At 36.1% G+C, this 15,794-nt stretch overlaps 1 protein-coding gene across 2 annotated transcripts; it reads right to left on the bottom strand.

The window, feature by feature from the left end:
* Positions 1-524: 524 nt before the first annotated feature.
* pkd2 (polycystic kidney disease 2) lies at positions 525-12,301 on the bottom strand. 2 transcript variants are annotated; one of them, XM_032563581.1, is made up of 15 exons: positions 11,472-12,301; positions 9,909-10,022; positions 8,919-9,052; positions 7,879-8,129; positions 7,547-7,771; positions 6,207-6,435; positions 5,955-6,125; positions 4,886-5,067; positions 4,670-4,790; positions 4,497-4,595; positions 3,505-3,626; positions 3,303-3,420; positions 2,664-2,827; positions 1,848-1,995; positions 525-1,205 (listed from the first exon to the last, which is right to left on the bottom strand). In XM_032563581.1, exons 1-15 carry the CDS (start codon positions 11,875-11,877, stop codon positions 1,008-1,010), a joined length of 2,682 nt encoding a protein of 893 aa, XP_032419472.1. In that variant the 5' UTR covers positions 11,878-12,301; the 3' UTR covers positions 525-1,007. The 2 variants fall into 2 exon arrangements, with proteins under 2 accessions (XP_032419472.1, XP_032419473.1); XM_032563582.1 differs by having other exon boundaries at positions 2,664-2,824.
* Between the last annotated feature and the right edge of the window lie 3,493 nt (positions 12,302-15,794).

The following is a 15,794-nucleotide window of genomic DNA, read 5'->3' as shown; positions in this document are numbered from 1 at the left end:
CTGATTTTTTATGTTAACAGTTTTTCTTTTTAAGATAATCAATTGAATAATGACAGAGTGTTAAGGAAAAAAATGTAACTCTTAGAGTTGCTTTTGAACCATAATAAATGGGACATTGACCAACATATTTGATCTGTATTGATGATTTTGATGATGGAACTCCATAAAATGTAATGTTACTGGTTTCTCTAATTAGTGACTGTATTGTGTTTTTATGATGTAAAGCACTTTGAACTGCCTTGTTGCTGAAATGTGCTGTAAAAATAAACTTGATTGATTGACTGATTGAAATCACAAGAATAAAGCCATGATACTGGACGAGAATGAAGTGATATTATAAGAATAAAGTCATAACATTACGAGCATAAAGTCGTAATAATACGAGAGTAAAGTCGTATGACAAATCCATCACATAAAGGCGATGAAAAATGATATAATTAGCTTTCTAACTCCAGTTTGAATCATTCCAAAGAAATAAAAGTTATGAGCTTGTTAAACATGAATAAAAATCAGACTTTTTTTTCTTATTAAGATTTATTTGGCAATACAGATTAAAAACAAAAAGATTGTCAATCAAGAGAGATTTTAAGGCAATAAAAATAAATGCACAGGCTTCCTGTGAACACTGTTCGCACTCCAAGTTGAAGTTTGTTTTAAGTTACAATATGTATCATAATGAAATCATAAGCTGATTAACTCAAAGCTTAGGTGATGAGCAGAGGCTGAGTAAATATGACATGTTGTGTAACTGATGTGTGGCCGCAGCATTAAAAAGCAGGTGGGTATTTTCCATACACAGAATATGCCTGCAGTTAAACTTCATCATCTTCTCTCATCAGGATAAAGCTTTTTGATTGGACAGATTCTGTCTCTAGCAAATTAAACACCTTCAGGAGCAAATTTTCTCTGAAAACTCTCCATGTTTTTTTTGTTGTTTTTTTTACTATTCCAGGAGTTTTCCCAGTAGTGTCTTTCCGGATCGGGGTAATTCTGAACTTGTCGGGTGTTTAGACGTGGACGGCTCCGTTTGAGCTGACATCGAGGCCGTCCACGGACAGGGAGGATGGAGGACGGGCCCGCGGGCCGACCGGAGTGTGGCTGACCTGCGAACCCAAGTCGTCTGACTCCCAGCGCTCCAGCTCCTCCCTCACCAGTCGCTCCGTCTGCTCCCTGTGGACGTCCGTGTCGCGGCCCAAACGCTCGTCCTGAAAGGAAAATTCCGTTAAGTATGGCTGAAATGATTAATCAAATTAATCATGATTAATTGACTATTGGAATAATTATCTGTAATAATTAGCCTGTAATTATATTCTACACAGAACTCGTCAAGTGGCAGTTTTAGCTTCACCTGGTTCAATTTCTGTAAAAAAAAAAAGTCTATTGAGTAGAGCTAAGACGATTAATCACGATTAATTGTTTATTGAAATAATCATCGATTAATTGTTAACTGCATAGACTCAGAAAAAGGACATTTGCTGAAAGAACAACACACAACACATTGCTGCAGCTCTACTATGACGTTGTACATTTTCTGTTCAAAGCTCCCATTTGTACCTGATCTAAGACATTTATAAGTTTCAGGAAAATAAATTAAAAGCCGAACTTAAAGTTTACAAAACAACCAAGTAAGGTAGTGCTTCAGAATTTATCCAAAAAATTCATTTAAGGGAAGCTAAGAGTGCAAAATGTTTACAGAGTTAGCAAAAATGCTCAAATACAAAGCAAAAAAATGTAGTTCCGCTATCAACGCATTAGCATAAGATTTGTTTGTCAAAAGGTTTGATTTTTGGGGCTATTTTTCTAAAATGAAGAGCCTGAAGTATCCAACATAATCTGGGGCTTCTCACCTCCATGACTCCGTCCAGCAGCCGGCCCAACACGTCTTTTCTTTTCAGCTTAGCTCGCTCCATTCCCTCCAGCTTCACTATGACAGCGTCGATCTTCGACACGATGCTGCCGATGGAGTGCTCCATCCGGTCCACTCGCCTCACCAGACTGGCACAAAGAAAACAGAGATGTCTAGAAAACCCAAAGGATCCAGATTCCGTTTGTGTTTTTATGAAACGGCATCAAGATTCTGACGTAATCAAATGGTTTTAGTTTTAGGAAACACGCTTGTCACCATTATCACTATCAATACCAATCAATAAAGGAGAACCTCAGGGCTCCGTTGTTGGATAACTCTTGGTCAAATCATGATGATTTGATGATTTGACTTGGTCAAATCATCTCCTCATATCCACCTATATTACATTTCTATGTTGATGACACAAATCTATTTCAACTCTAAAGACTGATTTAAAGCCTGAATGTGTGCAACTCTTCTTTAAAACTCTTTGATCTGGTTCCAAAAGGATTGAGAATCTTTTAGAAACAGGCAGGCGATCCTTCTGTCGAAGCCTTGCTTTCATCTCTGGTTTGTCTTCTGATTCTTCACTAAATTCAAGTTTTTTCCCCCCGAAAACCAACTCTGGATTCCCTCATGAATGCCTTCTTTAGGGTTGAAACGATTAATCAGATTAATCATGATGAATCAATTAGTGAAATAATCATCAACTAATTTTCTAATCGATTCATCATTAACCGGAGTATAAAGCCATTTGCTTAAAGAACAAGGTCACTCAGAGCAGCGTTTAAGCCAGCGGGAGGACTGATGTGCATACACTTGAAGCTCTTCGTTTGAGACGCCGCCTGAGCTGCTGCCGCGCCGACGGGAACTGTGACCCGAGTCTTCGTCATCATCCTCCTCCGAGTCGTCCTGCGTGCGAGGGAAGCTGCGCCCGCTGCTGGGTCGGGTCAGCGAATTTCGCTCCAGCTCCAAGTCCTCCTAGCATATGAGCAGAAACACACTGAGCGTCTGCATGACAAAAACACAAAATCTTACCAGGTACTTTTGGTCTAGTTTCTGCTGCAAATACACTTGAAATGAGGCAAAACTAACTTACCAGTAACTGTTCAGTAACATATAGGAACTTGTCTTAAGTCAAGTAATTTCTTAATGTTGATGAAAAACTACTGGTACTATGGCAGATTATTTCACTTATATCATGGGAAAAATATCTTGTTATAAGCTAAATAATCTCCCAATGGAACAAGAATTTTTTCATCAATACAAAGAATTATTTACTTAAGCCTAGCTTGCTGAAAAGCTAGGCTTACTTGTTAGTTTTTTTCTAATTTCAAGTGTAATAAGATATTTGCACTTGAAACTAGACCAAAACTACTTGATAAGATTTTGTGTTTATGCAGTGTTTTTGTTTTTCCTCATCCCAAAGGAAGGAGTCGTGCGCTTCATCACTCACTCTCTCTTTCTCCAAGTCGTCTCTCATCTGCTGGTGTTCGTGCTCCGTCAGCTCCGGGTCGCCGTCCTGATCATATTTAGCAAAGATGGCCTGAATCTCTGCGTCTGTGTGGCCTTTTCTGAACCAGATAAAAACACAGAACACGAGTGACAAGCTGTATGCATGCAGAACCTAGCGTCACTGCTGTGAGGTTCTCAGTCACCCTTTCAGATCCTGACGCAGCTCATCAAAGTTAATTTTACTGCTCGCTTGTTGCAAACCACTGGAGATTTCGTCCACCGGCGTTTTCTTCAGTCTTAACTTCATCAAAGCTTTGTTGCAGCCCTGCAGGGAGGAAACAAACTGAATTACATCTTTAAATAAGATGTAATTCTACAAAAAAAAACTACAAGCTTTTTTGTAGTTTGTAACTTTCCATTAACCTCACCGGTTCCTTTTCATCTTCAGTGTCCCACTTATTCAGCAATTCAGTCATTAGCTTTCCATTAACCATAGAATTGCACAAATTGGAATTATGAAATTAAATTTGCTTAATGGAAGCACATCAATTTTGAAAAGACTCACATTTTTTGGCGCTAATATGAAGTGGTTCTTCGGCTGTATCAAAATTATTGAATTCTGCAAAACTGCAATGGAAAATTTTTTTCACATCACACGAGTCACATGTGTAACAGTCACATGTAGAATTAGGATGTTCCTACTGGTGGAAATGAAGAAGATGACAGGAAGTAGTTGGGGGATTATGGCACAGAATGTTTTTTAATGACTTATAATATTCACGTGTGAATTTAATTGCGTTTCTTATTTAATGAAAACACTGCAATCATAAAATTAGGTTTTTTCAACATTAGCGGAATATCAACAAAGTTATGCACACATTTGTAGAGGAAATGCAGATAATGTTCTCATTATCTACGTCACTCTGTCGTATTTAGTTTATTAGTATTGTTGCAAAGGTCTTGCCATATCTGTTAATTCCTTTGTATGTATTATTTTTTCAGTAATTCTTTTACCTTTCCATACACAAGTAAAAAAACAAAACAAACAAAAACCCACAATTCTGAAAAAACAAAAGACAAACATCATGATAAAACTAATACAAAGATACTGTATCTTGCATTTGTGCTAGAAACAGGTACTTAAAATAAAACGTTCCTTTAAATAATGAAATAAATGTGTGTTTTCGTTTGATACCTTCTTGATGAGGTCAGTCATTTCCATCTCACACCTCTGCTGGGACATGTCTGCCTTCACCTCAGAGTAGGTGTCATTGATGATAGCCAGGAACATGTTCTGTACGGACAAAAATGTTTTGGTTTTGCCGCTCTTACAGTAGTATGTTAAAGCCATGTGTAACCTTCACTTACCATTAATATAAAGAAAATAAAGAAGACAAATGTTGTAAAATAAACAGGTCCGAGCACTGGGTTTGACTCCTCAATCTCTGAGAAGCCAAAGTCTCCCAGAATGATGCGGAACTGAGTGAATCTACGCATAATACAAAACATCAGACCTTAATAAAACATAAACATATCTCAAATGAAATGTAGGCTGGATTTGTGAGATGAAACTGTTTTTCTTACACGCTGGCTTGGAAAGTGCTGAAATCATTGACTTGTGTCCCAAACACCAAGTAGGCGAGCTGAGCATACGCCAGGAAGATGATGAAGAACATGATGGCGAACCCTGTGAGGTCTTTGGCGCAGCGGGACATGGTGGTGGACAGCTGACTCATGGTCTTATTGAAGTTGATGAACTTAAACAGCTGGTGGAGGTGAAGAACGTGACGTTAGAATAAGGAAAGCACTGATCAACCTTTTTCACTTCCGATACCGATATCTGTGGTTTGGTATATCAGTCAATACAGATCCAGTACAGAAAAACAGTATTGAATTAATCTAAAGTGTTTCTGTTTTTAATGCAGACGTAAATGTACTGACTTACAAATTCATTTGATAACTCTGTACACTAAAAAAAACAAATAAAAACAAATAACTTAAGTTTGGTCAAACATGTAAAAACAAAACAACTTTAATTTGTTCAGACAAAAACAGCCGATCTAAAATAAATAATAAAGAAAATGGCAAAAACAATAGGTTTTTGGTCAAACAAGTAAAATATAAACTGCAACAAAAAATTTTCCAAAAGGTGCAGAAAATGCAATTAGGTATTCAAATTAAAATAAATCAGACGTGCAGCATAAAAATTTATTCAAAATTCCTAGTCCTAAGAATCTGAAATAATTAAAAATGCCCAAAAATCATTTTTAGTCTGCTTTTTTTTTTTTGTTGGCCTCAGAATTCAAATTTGAGAATTTTATGCACAAACCTATTTTTGTTTAAATATAAAATGATGGAATTTGATGCAGTATGGATCCTTATAAAAAAATTTAAATAAATGTTTGATTAGTTTACACTGTATTTCTTCTAGTCTCACAATTTAAACAAAATCTCTGGACTGAACAGAAAAACTGGTTATTCGATCAAATCATGACCCTAAAAATTTGACACACAATGTCACCGATACTCAATCTCTAACATTTTTTAAAAATAAATATGGGGACTGGTACAGATACTAATATCCAATCAGTGTATTTCCAGTTAATATGGACATTTTTAGAGTAAAACTGAATTGCAGGAGGAGGATTTGTACCTTGACCCAAGAGAAAAACACAATAACAGCTGCCAGGTTGTTGAACTGGACCTGGAGGCTGGCCAGAGGCTCAAAGCTGGGATGAGCTGTGTAGTTCTCCAACAGCCCACTCAGCAAGTTTCGGGCCATGGCTGTTCTGGTTATGTTCATAATAATAGCCACAACGCTCAACTACAATGAAAATAAAATAATAAAATCGCATTAATATGATTTCAACTGGATTAATTTCTAAGATGAACCTTTGATACGCACCACTACGATCAGAACGTCAAGACAGTTCCACATGCTCTTGAAGTAGTGCAGCCGGTGGATGTGGACTTCCAGCACTTCCTCCACGACGTAGTAGAGGATGAAGAGGCAGAAGGCCACCTCACACATGCCCACAAAGTAGTCCCAGCTGGACACGTATCGGATCAGACGCACCGTCTGGAAGTGCCAGGAGGTCACAGCCCCTCCGGTAGCCGGGAACTCCACCAGCAACCTGATGGACCCGGACATTCAGGTTCATTTCATGTTGGATAATTCTAGACACACTGCAAAACCATCTATTGAGCTTCTATATGTTACTGAACATTTATTTGTAAGTTAGTTTTATCTTATTTCAAGTAAACTAATATACTTGCACTAGTCTAGACCATCAATACTTGGTAAGATTTTGTGTTTTTGCAGTGTAGATACAAATAAACTTGATTGATTGATTGATTGATTGACAGGCCTGGACATTATGACTGAAAACCTTATCATGAAATAAGCATTTCACATCAGTCGATATTGTTAATTGTTGATTATTTTTTCTGTTGGAGATATCTGAATTTCGACCAGACTGGTGGCATGACCCTTCCTGTTTGATCCAGTTTTCATTCCACGCTATTGTTTTTTTATTTTTAAGCAGTTATGAGGCACAGTGGTGAAACCTGAAACTGCTGCTGTGCAAGTTACCCAACAGGTTGTGGCTAGGTAACCAAAGAATGAGGGAGTTGCTTGGCAACCAAAGAATGAGTGAGTTGCTAGGTAACCAAAGAATGAGTGACTTAGTTGATGCCACCAACTTTGCTTAACTCGCTTTAGTCGTTAAACAAAGTCTGCCTACATCTCCCAGAATGCTGCGCAGTTCTGGATCAAAGTTCAGTGAATATTCCATATACTGAATACTGAATATACTATTGGACGTGTTATCTATTTATACTGATCATGTGTCTATCATGATATATATTGCCATTGATTTATTGTACAGCCCTATCTTCTATAGAGATAAAACGCAACCTAAGAGTGCAACTCTAAACATTTTTATAATATGTAGATTTTAGCATGAATTCCCTTTAATGGGGTTCATTTTTACAGGGTTTCTGTAGGTTTCACCAACTCAAACTTAAGACTTTTTAACACCTTTTAAACAGCGCTATGAATGCAATTTAAGACCTGTATTCATGCAGTCTGATAGCACTTTGTATGATGCATTCATTGATTGGAAAAAGGATTACATATTTGCATTTCTGACCGACAAGTCACCTGTCTGGAGCACTCAAGCTGAAAATCGGGCGATTCTGATCAGTTTTCTCTGTGTATCTCTAGTTCAGACTGATGACTGTTACCTGCCAATGCAGAATAGATTTATATTTCCATTGTAGACTGAGAAGTCAAGGAAGACGGCTCTGGTGCCTCTGTCCAGCCACAGGTGGTCTTTCAGGAACTGCAGACGGTTGGATGACTCCTCTTTTGTTTGAGACAAGTCCAGGTAGTAGCCTCCACCTCCATACTTAGACACCTGCCCCCAGTGACTGCTGCTATTCATCTCACTCTCTGTGGTGTACACCCACCTGTCACACATCCAGAAAAAAAAAAATATTTAGGACACAGTCATGCATTCAAAAGTCTAAATTTGCACAAATTTTTAATTTTAGTGCAGTATTTTGCATTAACTAACGCTGTTCCATTCTTTGGACCAAAGGGGGCGGTGTCCTCGTTGCTGGGGGTGTATATGTTATAGCAGTCCTGGACCTCGTCCCTCAGGTCCTCGTGGACAGAGCAGGACTCATTGCGGACCTTGACCTGCCGGAGCCGCGGTACGCCGAGGAGGAGATTCTCATAGAAGATGAAGCTCTGATTCTCTGGCAGGCTGTTGTTGTTGTACCAAACGTCCCAGTACATCCCACCAAGGAAGGGCCCCTGTGTGAACTGGAAGGGCAAAATCCCAGTTTTTAATGCACACCGTGTCTGAAAGGGTAGTTTAGGTGTATAACTTGGTGGAAAAATATTTACTTCTTTATTAAATTATTTTAAAAAATAAAAATGAAATGTAAAATATAAAGATAATTAAATGAAATAAAATTTAAAATAGAAATAGAAAAAAGAATTAATTTAATTATAACAAATAAACACAAATATCTATAAAAATAAAATGTAAAATAAGATGAAAACATAAAAAAATGGAAAATGATTTCAGTAAAAAAAGACAATTTTCAAAAATTTTAAAACATTTATTTATTTAATCAGAAGAATAAATAAAAAAAATATAAAAAATTAAAACAACAAAATAAAAAATTAAAATATGGAAAAATATGTGATTATTTAATTTAAAAATTCAATATAAAAAACATTAATTTTATTGTAAAAAATAAAGAAAATATAAAGTAAAAAGATAAAACACCATTTAAAACATAATGGAAAAGGATTGATTTATTTAATTATAGAAAATTCAAAAATAATGACAAATTTAAATAAAATATAAGATAACAAGATTAAAAACAATAAATATTATTTCTAAAACTTGAAAAAACATTTATTTAATTATAAAGAGTAGAAAAAATAAAAACTGTAAAATAAAATAAATTAAAAAGATTAATTAAATTTTTTTTTTAAGATTTTGAAAATACATTCAAGAGTATGGAGAAACATTTATTTATTGCGTTATTAAAAAGTAAAGATATAAAGAAATGAAAATAAAATAAATGATTTAAAAAAAACCTTCCAGAAGTCCTCCATGGTGGAGAGGCTCCTAAATGTAGTTTGGTCCCCAGGAGACAGCGGCGTGTCCAGGAATAGCTGAGACATAACTTTGGTGTAATAGTACATGTTGGAGTTCACCATCCCATACGTCACTGCAGAGCACAATCCAGACAAACAGCAATGATGGCACAAGTTAGCATGTTGTTAATCACGTTAGCTTTACACACCGGGAATTAAAACACAGGACATCTTCTTCCAGTTTTAGGTTTTTATGTTTTCGGATGGAACAAAAACAAAACATGAAAAACATCAGGGAAGAAAATTATGTGGCAATATTTAACAAATGTCATATCATGCAAAGGCAAATACTGAAGGAATGTAAACTTCTGATTCTGAAGATGTCAATTAATAAATCTAAAATAAACTCTCTCTCTCATTTTTGTTGCATTTAGTAAATATGAATAATTTTGGTAATTCTAATTGACTTAAAACGAGAGAAGTTATTCTGAATTAACTTCAGACAGGGAGAAAAAAATGGTGTTTGTGTCTCTTTATTTGCTGTATGTAAAGTTCTGGTTTCAAACTGAGTAAAATCTAGAATCTAAGCTTTGATGCAGTGAGAGTCTGACAGCAGCGTTCAGAGTCGGAGAAAACTAAATGGTCCAGTTCATTTCCTGATCCACCCAAAACCACAGAGTGAGACTTTTTCACTGCAGTAAAAAGAAAAAAAAGGAACTTTAGCATTAGCTTTTTATTCACACGTTATTCACCAATGATATTTTTCCCCATCTAATAACTAAGTACTTTGGTTTTTGCACTGTTGTTGAAATTGAATCCCCCTGAAAAACGTTGGAAACTGGATCAATTCCTGCCAAACTCATTAGAGTAACAGCTGGAAAAATGTTGGGGGGTTTCAGCTTCAGGGGCAGAGCCAGAGTTTAAGAAGCCTAAGAGAGGAATCTCTGCAGCAAAGTTTGAAATTTGAAAGATTATGTTTTGTTTACTTACAAACGCAAACAGTGATGAGGAAGCCAACATATGTGAGCATTTCCCTCAAGACGTTTCTGAGGTAGCGTTCCCTGCTGCTGTCGCTGTCCTCCATCAGCTCAGTTCCCCACAGAACTGCAGAGGAGACAATTAAAACGTAAATCACCACATTAACAGAGAATAATATACAATATGTTCTGCTTTAACATATTATTGTAAAGCTCCAGGTTTCCAAAAATGTGATTATTACACCACAGATTTGGCACTTTACTCTCAACACACCTAAAGTAAATCACTAGTGGCACCTTGGTAAAATAAAACTTTTGTCTGACAAAGACTAACAAAAAAACAACTGAAACTGAGAAAACATTTTCGTTAACTGAAATAAATAAAATACATAATTAATGGGAAAGAACTACCTAACTGGAACTATATCATGCATTTAGAAAACTAACTAAAACATACTGAAATTGTAGATGTAATATCCTTCGTTTTTGTTTACTATTTATTAGCCTTGTGAGCTGATGTGAAATTTATTTTATTTTTTTCCCCGCACAAGCCGTTTACATCACTGTCAGCAAAAAAAAAATGGCAACAGCAAAAGTTGGTATAAAACACCAGAGTCAGTTGGTTGTTCAACAATAACTAAATATACTAACTAATAAATACTAGCAAACACACTCTAATTAAAACTAACTGAATGAGGTGGATTAGCAATGCTTGCTAACAACTGATGTTGTCAACTAGAACATTTGACTTATTGTCTCTGCTTCCTGGATATTGAGCTGTTAGCATGTTGTGACAGTAATTAGACTGTCATACAGTAGTCTTTAGTCAGAGGCACCTGGATTCATTGCAACACTGACTGCTACTGGACATTCTTCCTACCAACAGCATCACCATCCAGATACTTGGATGAAATACGTTATGCCAAAATTTAATTTCCCTTTGGGGAAAATAAACTATTTTTGAATTGAATTGAATTTGAATATTCCAACTTAAAAGACTTGAAATATTTCTGTAATGTGCCTTGAGATGACAACAGAGATGACATTTAATGCTATATAAATTAACTGAATTGAATTGAACTGTCAAAATACCAGAGGAAACATACAAAAAGTTGTTCAGCAACTAAAAGAAATGTATTTGCTGTAACGCCAACAAAGAATTTTCGATTAAATACTTGGAATGGTGTAAATATTCTTTACAAGCCATTTTTATTACAATATAATAAGATGTATGCTCCTTTTACATTCTTCTGTTATATTTTCAGACATGCCTGTCTCCTTTCTTGTTAGAAATAAACTTGTTGGTTAAATAAAAAATTAATTTAATGTAAGAAAATGCAATGGCAAATAACAATGGAGCCTCAGGTTGCATCATAAAAAACACTTACAATAACAGAGATAATAGTTGACATTTCTGATGTTTTAAACTGTAGTATGCATGTTAAAATAACAAGAAGATCCTTAAAATGTTTATTTTTATTATCTTTATAAACTTTAAATCTCATTTTCAACAGCTTAAACATTTTTTTAAGCTGCAGAAAATGTTACTTTTAAAAAAAAGTTCATCATGACTTACTTCTGATTTTCTGCAGAATCTGCTTCAGACAGCTGCGGTGCTCATGTCTGTCCTGCTGCCGGGCGTTGATGGTTGGGGTCGGGGTCGGGTAGAGTCCTCCTCGGGGGATCTGGGCGCTGCTGCCCCCGCGGTTGTAGCTGCTGCTGCTGCCGCTGGAGGCCGTGGACACCGACCTTCTCCCGGGACTCGCTTGAGGCCAGTCCGCCTCCATGATCTCTTCCTCCGGCTCGAACACCGGGTTGTCGCGGCTCCACGCCTGCCTGGACTGTGGAGACGGGGTGCCTATCACCCCTCCGAGACCCAGGTCTTGGTGCTGGATGTTCTCCATCTCTATCCCCTCGCTGGAGTCCGGTCCTTGGGCCGACCTGCCGGACTGGCTCTGGGGTCTGACTCGAGACGAACTCATGGTGGTCCGGTTATCTGCTCCGAACGGTTCCGACCATCGGAAAGTGAACGGTTATCCCCCAAAACGAGGATGAAAATCTAAAACTACAAGGGCTGATAGATTAGGAGTATCTGACATAAAATGAAGTAATTTATCTATAAAATATACTGATTATTAGACGAGTTTAAGTAAAGACTTTACATCGCTGCTGGTCCAGTAAGAACCGTTTGAAAACTTTCTTCAACCCAGTCTCAGAGAAACAATATATTTGGTTTAAAATAGTTCCCAAAAAGTGGATAAAGTAGTTTAAAAGAACCGCGAAACTGATCCCAATAATTAAAAAGTCGTGTTTAAGTGAAAAAGCGGAGATATTTTTCTTGTCCGGGGACAGCCATCTTGTTCTTCTTGGACCGTTCCCCCAAAATTTCTCCTCTTTTTTTCCGCCTCTCCTTCGTCCTGGACTCAGATTTCACATGAAGTCATGGCGTCGAAGAGGAGGATGGAAAAACTCTCAGCGGAAAAGCCTTTTTAAATATATTATCCGTTTAAAACATCTGGAAGTAATAACTACAGTATTGTATGATTATTTATCCCGTCTATGAACGTTGAGCTGTTTTTTTGGATCTTGCGGGCCAAAATACTGTTGAAAAAAAGGAATACAAATCAAATACATTTACATTCTTCCGGATTTTATTGTATAAGTTTAAAACTACTTTGAAATTTGATAGAAATACATCCTTAACATCTGTTTTGGTTAGGCGTTGCCCTGGTAACAGGCTCATTTCAATGTTAAAGCAGTGGTGTTCAAACTTTCAATTGAAATTCAGTTCATTTTAAAAATAATTTTAAAATTAAATATCAAAACTCATTTCATTGACATATCTTCAAAGAGCCATTGTGGGTAGTGATGCTGAGGAAAGGAAAGACTTCCAGTAGCAGTCAGTCTTGCAATGAATCTGCAGAGGCCTCTGACTGAAGACTGTTTCTGTTCCAATTTGCTCTTTTTGTTGACGTTTGTTCAGCTTTCTTTTTGGGCTAAAGACATTACATGTTTGGACAATTATTCCTTATGTTTTTAAATGTTGTATATTTAATGGGTCTTTGCTACTACTTTTTGTACTTTTCAGATAGTTGTTAGGATGCGTAACTATGGCAATGAGGTCTGTTTTTGCTTTTTACAACTGGGGGGCAGTTGAAAGCTCAAATAATACCTAGACTTTAACTCCAAATCCCATCAGAGTTAAAAAGGGGGGTTCATATAAGAAGAGAGAGAAAAGGATGAAGTTCGAACCATCTCTTCCATCTTACTCCATCGTCTCTCTGCCTGGCTTTCTGATCATGACAGTCATGAGACCATCATGCAGCAACAGTCTTCAGCCAGAGGCCTCTTTAGATTCATTGCAACACTGACTGCTACTGGAGAGCCTTCCTATCCACAGCATCACCATCCTAAACGACTCTGAAGATACTTGAGTGATATGTGTTACAACAACATTTAGATACCCTTTGGGATAAATAAAATATTTTTGAATTGAACTGAATGTCAATTTTACCTTAGATTAAAATGTACTTATTTATGGCATTTTTTATGCTCAGCAACTGTATTTTTTGACAGCATTGGCAACCTATAATTGTTTTTGTACCATTTTTAGTGGTTTTCATGGCGTGAATTCCCCTAAATTCCCACTGCTTTTTTTGTTTGTTTGTCTTTAAATGAAATAGAATTGCTCATCTTGACTGAAAGTAAAATCTGATGCGCTGAAAACATAGTCAGTGCATAGCCAGTTTTTTTCCCCACAGTTGGGGGAGAAAAATATTTTTTACAGCATTGGCAACCTATATAGTTGTTTTTGTACCATTTCACTGGTTTTCATGGCATGAATTCAAGTAAATTCCTGTTGTTTCTGGTTTAAACAAAGTGTGAAAAAGAATGTTGACTTGATGCTAGTGATTTTTTATGCCAAAGATTCATCACAAAGTTTATGAGACTAGAAAAATGATCAAGAAGCATGGATGTTGTTTCCATTAAATCCACTGGGAAAGGTTTGGTTGCAAATCTAACAAAATTTGTAAGTCCTAATCTAATGTAAGGGCTATATTTATTTTCTGTGAATTTTGTTTTTGTTCTTTGCTTTTAAATTTCTGTAAACTTCATTTCTTGCTCCTTGCGTCTGTTTATTTTATAGTTTTAAAAATTCACCTGCACTAGATGTGCAGATTTCCTCAGTTCTTTCTTGAAACAGGTTCTGCTGATTAGTCATCCTTCCAGGTATTTCTGTTTCTTAGTCGCTCCAGTTCTTCAGTATAACCTGATTCTTGTTTTCATGTCTGTCTGCCTGGTTTCTTTTCGCCGATAAACTAGAAGGTGTTTGCTGAGTTCTTCAGAGAAATGAATTTGGCTGCACTTTTTCTGGAGTGAACCATTTTTTGCTGTAAGTTGTTTACTTCTCTGATGCTCATTCTTCTCTTAGCTCTGAATCTGTGAGTTTGATTTTCTTCACATGATCTTCTGACTTTTCTATAGCTCACCAAAACATCTTCATTAGATTATTAGGTTAAGATTGGAACTTTGATTTGGCCATTACAAATAATTACCTTTGATCTAAACTACTTATCTATCCGTGCTCCTGTTTAATTCCAGTTTGCAGACTGACTGAATAACACACCACCATCTTTCTCACTCCTGTTGCTGTTTACTGATGGTCAACTGACTGAAAACATAGTCAGTTTTTGCTATTACTGACTGAATAGCAAAAAAGACGTATAGTAATATGTCAAAAAGCGGCAACTAAATTTAATATTTATTTTATTTGTTGGTGGAATTCTATATATCACAATACAAATAAAACAGTGTTACAGATAACTTTACTAGAATTGCAATAATAGTTCATATAGTTGTTAACTTTTTGTTTTTACACTCATATGCTGTAGCATTTTATTCATAATTGTCATGCTGTCACAATCTCACACTCACCCATGTATGGAAGAAATATAGTCTTACTAGAATCAGCAGTATGATAATCTTAACTGGGGGTATTATGTATTTTCCAGGCACATATATTGCCATTTTATAGCACAATCAATTAGCTATGTTACCTTCAGTTTTTATGTAAAAAAAAGAAAGTTGTATCTTTAAGAAGCTTTTACTCTTTCTGAGACTCCACCTTCAGCACATCATCACAACGATGTTCATCCGTTATGCTGTTATTAAGATAGGATGGGATAGGATAGGATTAAACTTTACTATCCACCAAAGTGCACATTTTTCTTTCGCTCTCCAACCATAAAATAAAACACTTTCATACACAATATCAACAATTTGTTCATAAAATAAAACACTTTGCAGGTAGATGTTGTCCTTTAGTTTGGTTAAGAATGATATTTATTTGTCTTCCAGTTCTAGTGTAAAGTGTCCTATACAAAATTAAAGTTTATTGGTCTTTTAGAGGGCAAACTTGCATTGTTTTGCCATTATCAATATATCACTTGAAAATGGTCTCAAAACAATATTATCGTTTATTCTCAATAATGACTGGGACAATTTATTATCCAATAAAATTTATCACTGTGACAGGCCTAGTACTTCCTCCCAGCAGCTGTTAGATTCTATAATTATCACTGCTTTCAACAAACTGTTGTTTGCACAGTTCTTCAATTTTTTGCTAATATTTTATTATTCTTTTGATGCACAATTATAGAAGCACATTTTGTAAGTTTTTCGATAGTCCTACTCAAGATGCCCATTTATTTGAATCAGAGTAAGAAATTTTTAATAACTGCAAAGTATTTGTTTCCTTATAGGTACTGTCAATTCACCCTTCCTGTACAGTCTGCTATTCTTACTTTCTGTTTTGATTTTTTTTTTCCTTCATGTACACATTCATGCTTCGTCTTTACTGCTACCACTTTACTGCTGGCACATCTGAACTTCCACATGG

This window comes from Xiphophorus hellerii, chromosome 5, assembly GCF_003331165.1.
Source record: "Xiphophorus hellerii strain 12219 chromosome 5, Xiphophorus_hellerii-4.1, whole genome shotgun sequence".
In the NCBI taxonomy this organism is placed as follows: Eukaryota; Metazoa; Chordata; class Actinopteri; order Cyprinodontiformes; family Poeciliidae; genus Xiphophorus; species Xiphophorus hellerii.
The sequence above is the reverse complement of the archived record's forward strand: the minus strand, read 5'-3'. Positions and strand labels throughout refer to the sequence as shown.

Bases quoted from the DNA above. Each gene is read 5' to 3' on its own strand.
- pkd2 (XM_032563581.1), bottom strand. From the start codon at position 11,877: ATGAGTTCGTCTCGAGTCAGACCCCAGAGCCAGTCCGGCAGGTCGGCC. The intron at 10,023-11,471 runs GTAAGTCATGAT...TCTCCTCTGCAG, and splicing joins GATTCTGCAGAAAATCAGAA to TTCTGTGGGGAACTGAGCTG. The intron at 1,206-1,847 runs GTGAGAAGCCCC...TTTTCCTTTCAG, and splicing joins TGCTGGACGGAGTCATGGAG to GACGAGCGTTTGGGCCGCGA.